This window comes from Carassius auratus, chromosome 27, assembly GCF_003368295.1.
Source record: "Carassius auratus strain Wakin chromosome 27, ASM336829v1, whole genome shotgun sequence".
In the NCBI taxonomy this organism is placed as follows: Eukaryota; Metazoa; Chordata; class Actinopteri; order Cypriniformes; family Cyprinidae; genus Carassius; species Carassius auratus.
Genome location: NC_039269.1, coordinates 27,679,522 through 27,691,616, shown reverse-complemented (window position 1 = coordinate 27,691,616; position 12,095 = coordinate 27,679,522). Strand labels below are relative to the sequence as shown.

At 37.4% G+C, this 12,095-nt stretch overlaps 2 protein-coding genes across 2 annotated transcripts; both read right to left on the bottom strand.

Annotated features, from left to right (window-relative positions):
• Nucleotides 1-838: 838 nt before the first annotated feature.
• On the bottom strand, nt 839-2,786 carry LOC113046101 (5-beta-cholestane-3-alpha,7-alpha-diol 12-alpha-hydroxylase-like). Its single transcript, XM_026206971.1, has one exon. It carries the CDS (start codon nt 2,723-2,725, stop codon nt 1,190-1,192), a length of 1,536 nt encoding a protein of 511 aa, XP_026062756.1. The 5' UTR covers nt 2,726-2,786; the 3' UTR covers nt 839-1,189.
• A 3,502-nt stretch (nt 2,787-6,288) lies between these two features.
• On the bottom strand, nt 6,289-7,822 carry LOC113046100 (atypical chemokine receptor 2). The gene has a single exon (XM_026206970.1). It carries the CDS (start codon nt 7,586-7,588, stop codon nt 6,500-6,502), a length of 1,089 nt encoding a protein of 362 aa, XP_026062755.1. The 5' UTR covers nt 7,589-7,822; the 3' UTR covers nt 6,289-6,499.
• Nucleotides 7,823-12,095: the final 4,273 nt, after the last annotated feature.

The following is a 12,095-nucleotide window of genomic DNA, read 5'->3' as shown; positions in this document are numbered from 1 at the left end:
GGAATTAATCATTTAGTTTTTAGTTTGTGAGGCAATTCAAATAAATATTTTAATTGACACTTCACCCAAATATTATCATGTACTCACCCCTCATGTCATTACAAAATTTTCTGGTATATATTTTTTTTACTGTTTTAATTAATCAAGCTTGAAATATTATGCAACAAACCTCATTGGGGTATAAAACAATTAGAACTCCACTAACATTGTGTCAGAAGAAAGACATACATGTTTAGTTAAACATGAGGTTGTGTGAATGATGTTAGAATTTTCATTGAACTGTGGAATTTTCATGTGAACTTTTCCTAAAATCTTTACTCTGAAAAGCATAGCAAAGGTTTTCTCTCTTGCAGGGTCATAAATGACCTTTAGAAGCAACAGTTAGATGCATAGCCATCATAGTGTCAGTGAAAATAGATTTTAATGTTCATTTTATATTTATTTTCATTTGCTGGGGAATTTTATTTGAATTTTAGGGGATTTAAGCACATTTAAATCTCAACACACAACACCACTTTGCAATGTGCACTTTGCAGACTGGAACATTGCATTAAAAATAATAAATTTAGTTTATTTGCACCAGGAGTGTTCAATTTTTATTTTTTGTATTCATTTATTTTTATTCATATATATATATATGAATAAAAAAAAATTCATGTTAGATTAAAAAAAATAGGAGAAACAAATTACTTTAGACTGAACTTTTGTTAGAGTTCCTTGGTGTAAAGGTCAAGACAATAAAGTCAACCCTATATGAGACTTTTTTCCCTGAATCACAATAAGGAACAACAAAAAGGCAAGGAGTAATATATTTATTTTATTTTATATATAATATATATCTCATATATCTTGTTTTTCTCTTAAATCGCAAAAAAAGCAATCTGCACAATATGTTGAAACTTTTAAAAATGTAGATTTATTATGCACAAAATTACATGTTTTTATAAATATATTGTTCCTATTTATTCAGTATAACCTCTGTTCTTTGCACAGACACAGTCTTTGGGCAACACAGAGTAAATGCAAAGCTCATTGAACTGTTGAAACATTCAGGTTGTGAGATACTTTGGGATAATTTAGGACCCAGTAAATGTGAGCATGCATGTCAGTTTTAAAGCATGCTTTCATTAAGAAATATTGTTGAAGCTTTAGTGTATGGGATCGCAGTGTAATATTAAGATGAAACCTCTTAAAATCTGAGTCTGTATCTAAACTGGACGTCTTTAGTTGGCTGCATGGAGCCAAAGCCCCATCGTCTGATATCAATACCTGGAATCTCTTCATTGGGATTTTTCAGCTCAAAGTCAAAGTAGGACAGCATGAGAAAGACAAACTGCTTCAGCTCATTTGTGGCGAAGAATCTTCCGGGACACATAGTGGTTCCTGCTCCCCAAGGCATGTTGTAGTACTTGAGTTTCTTTCCACCTTTGTAGAAATCAGTCTTTTTGCTTCCATCGGGCGTGAGAAAACGGTCGTACTTGAAGGTGTAGGGATCTGGGTGAACTTCAGGGTCCACCTGAACGGCTATGTAGGGGAAAATGGCCACTCTGTCGCCCTTTCGGATCTTGTACTCCAGTCCGCTGGCCATGTTGATGGTCATGTCCTGCAAAACAGCTCTTGTAAGGACCGGGGCAGCTGTCAGGCGCAGGGTCTCCTCGACTGCGCTGTCTAGGATGGGAGTTTTAAGGAGCATATCCCTAGTCAGGTCAATCAGCGGCCCGCCTCGTTTCACCTCCTGCCCCGTTTCTTTGAGAATCTCCTCGACTTCTTTCTTCACGGCGTTCATTGCGTCAGGGTGCTTCATCAGATACAACAGCAGCCAGAACGCAGCAGGACCCGTGTTTCCCTGAGAGGCCCACAGAAGCAGAAACATGTATCGATCCTGCATGAACTCCTGCATGCCCTGTTCGTCTCTCATCTGTTGCTGCTCACTGACCCAGCCGCTGATGTTGTCTCTGGATCTCATCTTCTCTATTGAGAGCGTGCTCCAGAACAGCCTTTTCAAACGCTCGGCTTCCATCTTCTCACTGGGTCCCAGGACACCATAAGTCAGATTCGGGAATAACTGGTCATATTTTCTGAATTCCTTGAAAAGTTCGTCAGAATTCTGTCGGTCATTTGCCTTCGCTTTATCTAAATTTCCTGTACTTTTGACCGACTCGTTCCCAAACAGAGCCAGATAGCCAGCACGAAACACGATATTGTAGCTGTATGTAAAGAGTCCGGTTTCTTGCCATTGCTTGTCCTGATCTCCCGATCCAACGCTATGGAGCATCAGATTTTGAAGATTGGACATCATTGCCTGAGTCATGACGACCAGACCATCTCCCATGAGATGTTTGGTACTTGAAGCCTGGAGAACCTTGTGTTCGTTTTCCATGGAATGATAGCCAAATACTCTCGCAACTAGCTGCTCTGCAAATTTAGAAAAGTCCAGCTTTGTTCTGGCTTCTTTGACCACAGAGCCAAAAGAGAGTGGATCTGTGATGAAATGGAAATAAAAGCCTCCCAGCTGGATGGTAAAAATATCTCCATGTTTTTCTTTCATTCTCTGCAGGAATTTGGCTGTGTCCTTCCTGAATTCCAGCACATGGCCAAACCAGGGAATAGGGCCCTTATCAAGAGGGGGTTCTCCAGCTCGTCTGCGCCGAAAAGACCCCAGAAGGTAGAGGGCACCTATGACAGAGATGAATAGAGCAAGCAGGATTTGGAGAAGGCTGCCCATGTTCCTCTTTAGCGTTCTCCTGGCTGCACTCTGCTGTTTTTAATTCCTCTTTCTGGTCAACAGTGTTTATGTCCCGCCCCTGCTCTCATCATGTGACCTCATGCAGGGGAAGATATGACTCTCAGTGACTCTAAAGTTTCTTTACAATATGTTTTTTGTCTCTGGAGATACCATTTTTGTAATTATATAATGCTTTCTGCCATATTTTGCAACACCAAACACTATCAGTTTTTAATAAACATTAAATCATTTAATTTTTAAAACTAATGCTATATTTACTAACAAATGGTCTGAGAAAAGAACAAATGGGGTTAACCTTAGTTCAGAGGCCATTTGACACAATTACCTATTTATTATCATGCCTACATGATCATATTTTAGATCCCTTAATTATATCCCATACATAAATGTAATAACTACCTCAGTAAATTTTATGAAGTATATAGAGGAAAAAGTTGTACTTAAAATAAAATTTTAAATCTGTCCTCTAAAGTGTGACCAAAATAGGATTTAAATCACAAACTGTAAGAACAAAAGATTAATAAAACTATGGACTAAATTAAAAATGTTATTCTAATTATTCACATACTATGGCTAGCTGAAATGAAACAGCAGTGAAGAATAGCTTATGATGAATTTAGCATATAATGTCTAGCTCCTACATAACATTCTGCAGATAATGTAGTGATGTAGAAGGGAAAGGATCAAGGTTATTCTTATCACTGAGATAAGAGCGATCTGGTTGCAGTTGTTAGATATGACCTTGATGGTGCAATAAAGGTTACCTTCAATCACTGTCTGTTGCTTAATGCCTTCCAATAGCTACATTTACTTTACACACAGCTGAGCAATAATGAATTAGATAATGCAATGAAAGTGGTGTCTTTTGTCCAGTCCATCAGAGACAGGCAAATTACAAACTGAAATGGTGGAGTTTTCAAGCTGGAACAACATGTAAAAATATTATCATCTGTGTTTATAGAGAAGTTGTGTGTCTTAATGATTGAGTCCAGTTAGGTGGAGTATATTTCAAAACACTAAAACCAGTCATAAGATAATGCCTTATTTAGTAAGACTTGGTGCATGATAGATCATGATGAGTGGAAAACTCTATGGCACCTAAAGGGTGCTTCATCCTACTTTGCTGATAAAATGTAAAACGAGTGAACAATATACAGTAGCCGGAACAAACCACTCCAAGAAGGTTCCAAGAAACAGCGTAACTCTAGTTTGGCATCTGAATGTGAATGCACAATGACCTTCCTTAAAAATATTTAAAGGGGTCATTCACCTAAAAAAGAAAATTCTGTCATGAATTTCTCACCCATATGTTGTTCCAAACCCATAAAACTTTATTTCCTCTTCAGAACACAAATTAAAATATTTGCAATAAAATCTGAGAGGTTCCTGTCCCAAGTGTTGGGAGTAATTTATTGCAGGTAATCAGATTACTTTTTTAAGTAACTAGTAAAGAAACAAGAAAACTCTTGTTACTCTTTCAAATGACTTTACAGTTGCCAAAAATATAACTAATTGGGTTTTGATATATAAAAAACAAATATGCAACCTTCAGAAGTAATGCAAAATTAACACAATGCATTACTTTCCATAAAAAGTTACTAAGTAAAGCAATTAGTTACTTTTTTTGTAAAGTAACGCTCCTTTTAAAAGTAAATTTCCCCAACCCCGCCTGTTCCTCAATTGACAGTCTACACAACTATCACTTTCAAGGCACAGGAAGTTAGGCGATGGAAATGCTTTTTGAGCACAGAAAAACAAAAACACCTTGTTTCAACAATTTCTTCACTTCCTCATCAATCTCTAACACATGTTCATGAAAGCACTGTGACGTCTCTTGTGTATGCAATTCTGCATTGATGTTACTTAAGGTCTTACTTTATTATTATTATTATTTTTTTTACTCTTGCCTGCTCTTGATCTCATCTTTTAATTTCATGTGCACTGATTGCTAGTTTTGATCTCTTCCCACCTTAACACTATTTTGTTCCATTTGTAATCGCTTTATTTAACTTTTAATAAAGCTTTACCAATAGCTAGCACCAGTGCAAATCCTCTTTTGGTGATGAAAATGTACTGTCAGGATTTAAAGACATGCAGTGAAACATTAGCAATGAAAAGGTGTAGACATTTAATTTCACAGCTGACCTAAATGCTAAATGCGTTTATATGAGTTTCTTTTTCAGATGCTAAATTTATCGGAGGGTAATTTTAATATTTTAAAGATTTATTAAGGTTTGCTGGAATCAGTTTACAGGTCAGACATGCAGTTATAGACTGCAGACTAAGGCAGCATACAATGGAAACAATCCAGCGAATACAGGATACACATGTAGTACTCTGACTTTAACATCCGTCCATTCACCAAAACAGCTCATTCTCTGAGCACAGGCATGCTGAGGCCACAGGGCGCGCGCGCACACACACACACACACACACACACACACAGAGAGAGAGAGAGAGAGAGAGAGAGAGTAACAATTGAATGTCTCCAGTTCACTTATGCAGCATTTCTTTGAATTGTAGGGGAATCCCACAAAGACACAAGGAGAACAACTTAACACAGAAAGTCATCTTGGCTAGATTTTGAACTGTACCTTCAGAATACTTGATAGTTTCTTAAAACCCTTTTCTCTAAAGTTTTTAAAAACTAAAACATTTGCTAAACAGCCGCAATATAAATTTTACCTCCTCAAAAATACACCATTGACTATTCATCTAGGCTTTCAGACTTCTCTTTTCAGATGATACAAGTCCTGATACAACACAGCTGATATAAAATGGGTAACACATGTTCATAGGTAGACAACTGTCATAAACTGTTACCTCACTTTTTTGAGCTGGAGAGCGATCATTTAAATGGGCCTTGAACTTTGCATCATTGATACAGGTTTTTAGTTAGTTTGTGTTTTACTGTGAGAGACAAGACCTTTAAACAACAAATAAAGATTGAATTTGACCTTCCATTATGACTTTCTGGGAAAGGATTAAAAAAGTTCAAATATAAAATACCAATGGCCTGGTTCTTTCATTTGGAATTTAATGTTTACATTTTAAATGATAATTTTTCAAATAAATCCTGGTAAAGACATAAAGATAATTTGGATTAAAAAGTTTCAAAAGTTATTGTTTCTGTTTAATATCTATTTTAATAAATATAAAAAACCTGTTGTTGTTGTTGTATCCAACAGTGAAGATATGCCTTGTTGTATTTAAATGTAAATGTGTTCATATTGTGTGCTGGACTACCCCGAAAAATTCCTTGGCACATACTTTATGCTTCTGAATTGAATTATGATTCTGATATAAAAACATCACATCTATCCAAATTTCTCTGAAGTTGTTGAAGATAAAATAAAAAAGACTAAATATCCATTGAGTGTTGATTAATTGTTCTAACAGATAGCAAGAGGGAAGGGCCAAGGCTACCGTTATCTTTATGATAAGAATGTTGGGGAAAGACCACTGTGTACTGATAACTCAGAATCAGTGAACTGTTGAAAGCAGAGTCAATTCATAAGCATTTTAGTTTGACAGCAAAATGGTGATGATATATAGCATTTTTATCATTTTTGGAAACACAAGCTCACACATGCATGAATTTGTCTTTTGGTTATTATATGGAACAGCCATTGCTTGTGGAAAAACTTCAATAGATTTTACTAAAAGCATTATGTATTAGCATATAAACCCAAGCTAACATAAACAGCATTGTTGGCATAACTATTAAAAGCTGTGATAAATGAAACAAAACTTTTACAGTAGCTCAGGTAAGAAGTTATTAGGGCGTTCAGCGCTAACGCTCAGGTCATGAACTTGATATTGCTGAACCGCTTTCAACTCAATAGCTCCGCGCTGACTTAACATGACAGATGAACTGTTGGATTCCTCCAGCAGATACTCTCTTGGGGTTTTACAAGCATTTCTGAGTCGTCTCCAGACTTTTTTGTTTAAGGAGATGTACAGGACAGGATTGGCGAAAACATGCATGAAAGCAATACATTCTGTCACATGAATGGCAAAGTCAAAGTGTATGTTAGTGGTGCATGCCAAAAAAACGTGAAGGTCTTGCAAAGCATACAGGAAAATGACCACACTGTAGGGAAACCAGAGGAGAAAAAAGATGACGGTGAATCCAGCTTCGTGTCTAAACACCTTGAACGTGCTCCTCACCTCAGCTACACACGGTAGTCTGACAGAGCAGAATAGGAGCACTAGGAACGGTACGACGAACCCGAGGATGTTCATCTGAAATCTTGTGTAGATTTTCCAGCCGACTTTATCGTCGAAGTGATACGTGCAAATGTACTGGTCGTGGAACTTTTGATTCTCGACGAAGCTGACATGAACAGCTGCACCCAAGACTGAGAAAAGCCAGACCAAACTGCACATGATCGTATTCCTCTTTGGACTTTTAAAGATGCTGGGGGTAGAAACAACACACGCAAGATCCATAAATCTCTCCAAGCTCTGACTAGCAACAAACAGGTTGCTGCTGTACAAACTCACCATGTAAACCAATGAGACTGCCTTACAGCACTGATCACCAAAGATCCACTCGCTGCTGGCATACACTGCCCAGAAGGGAAGGCTCAGTGTGAAAAGAATATCTGATATGACCATGTGCAGAGGCAACACCTTCCTCAGAGTTTTATATTTGATGAACAATGTAAGAAGGGTCAAATTGGCAATAATGCTCAGTACACAAGTAATGGAGTACAACACCGGTAGAAACACACGGCTGAAATCCTTTACGTGTGTCTTCTTGCAGATTCCAATTTCCTCAAGCCCCTCTGAGTTATAATAGTCCTCATAGCTGCTGTCCTCGGGGTCTGAAACATCCATGGTTTGTGATCAGCTCCGAGTCTTTGTTGCTGAGAGAGAATCAGTTCCCTTTTACTCACGAACGTTATTCCCCATCAGTATGGCACTCCAGGACACTTGCCCTTATGCTTTTATTCGTTTCAGTCACCAGGAAACAAAACAAAGCCTGGAAAATATTAGCATGCAGTGAACACCCCTAATCTCTGATTCAACTGCAATGAATCAGAGGAGTAAAAGCGATTTTTTTAGAGTATAACTATATCAACAGTAAGAGAGGAAATATGCCTCATTGGGAGGAGCAATGAAAAACACACACACGAGTGGCACATTTGTTCATTATTCAGGGTATTTCAATAAACTGTGAAAGAAAGAAAGAAAGAAAGAAAGAACTTGGATATTTAATTAATTTAAAATGTATTTAAATTTTTACATCGAAGCCATTTTTAACAGTGGAGATTCAGTGCAGTTGTAAACCATTTTATTTTTATTTTTTATCTTTTATTAGACTGTAGATCGAAATTAATTCTTGGTTATAGGCTTATCATTTCGAAGATGTGAGAAAATAATGCTTATTCTGAATAAATAGAATCCAGCTTGATTCTATAATAACAAGCAGGGAGAAAAAGAAAGGAATGCAGACGGATGGCTGTGATTCTAAACAGGGACGCCCTTAGGGTTTCTGCCCCCCCTGAACAGCATACTAACTCGGGCGCCCCGGTTGAAAATGTACCCCTTCTCTGATCAGTGTCCTAAACTTCCCCCTGTTATTCTACCCCTGGCTCCAAATGCAATAGGTTTAATGAATGAAAGAACAAAACAAGAAACTGGAAACAGGGAACTCATATTAAACAAAAACATAAAGGATAACCATGACAAGAATAAATAGTACACAGAAGGAAACGGAAACACTGCAGAGTTCCATGGAGACATCCAAATCAGTGGTTACATCCGCAACCCCTGTCCACAAAATGTGTGATTAAAAGCTTTGAGGGTTTTTGGGGGGGTTATTGTTTTCACAGAATCACGCAAGTGGCAAGAAAGAAAGACTCTTTTTTTCTCTCCAGTAACATGCGTACTTCACTTTGCTTGTCAGAAGCTTCGAACCCCAGACCAGTGCACTGCAGAGTTTAGCTCCAACCCTGATCAAACCCTCCTACCTGGGATTTTCTAATGATCCCAAATACATTGATTAACAGGCTCATATGTGTTTGATTAGGGTTAGAGCTAAACTCAGAGCACTGGCCCTCCAGGGCAAGATTTGAATTGTACACCATATTGATATTCATTATACTGGAATTTATTGACACATTTTAATGCAGAAATTAATTTATCAGAGGGAGAAATTCAACACACACACACACACACACACACACACACAATGAAACTATGGCGTGTGTGGTGGCTGCTTCATCCAACAATTTCTTAAACAGGCTGTTTGGCTCCACCTATGAACGTGTGTTTTCACATTCCTAACGCAAGGAAAAACACAATGTAAATAAACACAAGGGATAATGAGAGAGCTGGAAACATCTGGGAAAAAATTGCCTAATTAAAGAGCAAAAACAAACAAGAACCAGGAACCTCAAAATTAGATACATTTTTACATTGTGGGGTTTTTCTTTATCTTTTTTTTTCACTTGGTTCTGTATTTTATGCATCATGTCATGGTATTTGTGTCCAGAGTAGAAATGTTGAGCCGCAGTTCAAATTGTTCATAATGGCTCATTCTGAAACACTCAGAAACCAACAGCAGTCTATCAGAGATCCTTGAAATACTGAAAGATGGCAATGTCTTCATCAGCAGACATGCCATAAACAAACTTCCCTGAGAAGCCAGTCGCTCTTATGTGTAGAGTGCTGTCTAGCCAACAGGGATGAAGGAAATCCACGGAGATGGGCTGAAAAACATTACACACAACAAAGAGTTCCTTAGCGTTCGTTGCCACTATTTCAGCTTGCAGAAGTAATTTTTTCCATTCATTTTCCCATAAGGATAAAAAAAAAAAAATAATAATATTTTTTAAACATTATAAGCCATAAACCAAACCAACCAGCAACAAGGTAAATCACAAAATTACATACTTTTCTTTGAAGTACAAAATTAGTCTACTTTCTAAAAAGGCCTATCATATTAGGAATACTTTTGAGTTAACTTGAAGTTTAGCTTACCTGTAAAGAAGAAACTGTTCGTTGTATGGACCCAAACACACACACACACACACATACCTGTATATAAAAATAATGTATGTAAGTATGTATGCACATATGTATATGTATATGTCTGTATACATACTTGAACAATATATACACTAACAATATACATATATACATTTACAATAGATGCTCACATAACACCATTTCACTTACATACTGTAGCATGAGATATTGTAAATGTAATGCATAAGTAAATTTTACGGTGTACAGTGTCGTGTTACTGTGATAGGTGAGTCAAAGCATGCTGGATCTCCTGAAGGACCCAGTGACCATTCCCTGTGGACACAGTTACTGTATGAGCTGTATTACAGACTGCTGGAAACAGAAGAGAGTCTACAGATGCCCTTAGTGCAGACACACATTCAAGGCAAGGCAAGTTTATTTATATAGCACATTTCGTACACAATGGTAATTCAAAGTGCTTTACATAAAATAAAGTAAATAATAATTAAGAAAAATAATAACAAGAACAAAAAAAGCAATTTTAAAACTTTTAAAATTATAAAAAAAAGTACTTATTTAAAATGAATTTAAAACAGTTAGAAAATGATTTTACATAAAATAAAATAAAAAAACAGTGAAAATATAGTGCAAACTTAGAGTTTTAAGTCTAGATTTAAAAGTGGCTAATGTTTTAGCACATCTGATCTCTTCTGGAAGCTGATTCCAACTGCGGGCATCATAGTAACTAAAGGAGGACTCCCCTTGTTTTGTGTGAACCCTTGGTATTTCTAACTGACTTGATCCTAGTGATCTGAGTGCTCTGTCAGGCTTATATTCAGTGAGCATATCTGAAATATATTTCGGTCCTAGGTCATTTAGTGACTTATATACGAGTAAAAGTACTTTAAAATCAATCCTAAATGTAACTGGAAGCCAGTGTAAGGACCTGAGGACTGGTGTGATATGCTCAGATGTTCTGGTTCTAGTCAGAATCCCGGCAGCAGTGTTCTGGATGAGCTGCAGCTGTCTAATGCTCTTTTTGGGAAGGCCAGTGAGGAGCCCATTACAATAGTCCACCCTGCTGGTGATAAAGGCATTGAAGTTTCTCCAAGTCTTGGCTGGAAACAAAACATCTAATTCTTGGGATGTTTTTTAAATGATAGTATGCTGATTTAGTTACTGCTTTGACATGACTACTGAAACTAAGGTCTGTCTCCAGAATCACAACAAGATTCCTGACTTGATTTTTAGTTGTTTGACCCCTAGAGTCAAGGTATGCATTCACCTTAAACACTTCATCTTTGTTTCCAAATGCAATGACTTCAGTTTTTTCCTTGTTTAACTGAAGACAGTTCTGGCACATCCAACTATTAATTTCATCAATGCATTGGCAGAGGGAGTCAATGGGGCTGTAGTCATTTGGAGATAAGGCTAGGTAAATCTGGGTATCATCAGCATAGCTGTGGTAGACAGTTTGGTTCTTTCTCATTATTTGACTTAGTGGGAGCATATACAGGCTAAACGAGAGCGGTGCTAGAACTGAGCCTTGTGGGACTCCGCATGTCATGGACGTCCACTTAGACTTATGCTCTCCTAGACTCACATAATAGCCTCTCCCTTCTAAGTATGATCTGAACCATTTGAGTACCATCCCAGAAAGCCCGACCCAGTTTTCCAGTCTCTCTAGTAGTATGTTATGATCGACAGTGTCAAACGCAGCACTGAGATCTAGCAATACCAGCACCGATATTTAGCCAGAGTCACAATTTAAGCGAATATAATTTATTATCTTAATGAGTGCTGTCTCTGTGCTGTGATGTGGTCGAAAACCAGATTGAAAATTGTCCAGGTATCCATTTGAGTTTAAGTATTTGTTCAGCTGATTAAAAACTGCCTTTTCTATAATTTTGCCTATAAAAGGAAGATTAGACATTGGTCTGAAATTGCTCATAATGGTGTTATCAAGATTGCTCTTTTTCAGGAGGGGCTTAACAACTGCAGTTTTTAAGGAGTTTGGAAATATCCCAGAAAGAAGCGAGGCTTTCACCACTTCTAAAAGATCTGCTTCTAAGCAGGTAAGCACACTTTTGAAAAAAGATGTGGGAAGTGTGTCAAGATAGCAGGTTGATGATTTTAGGTGCTGCACTATGTCTTCCAGAATTTTGCTATCAATTGCTTAAAAAATAGACATAGGATCTTTTTGATATTGTGGCCGAGTCTGTCTGACCTCTGGATTACTTGAGGATGTGCTAATAGCCTTCCTGATATTGATGATCTTCTCAGAAAAGAAGGATGCCAACTCATTGCATTTGCTGTCTGATAGCATATCACTGGGAATCTGACTTGGGGGGTTTGTCAGTCTCTCAACAGT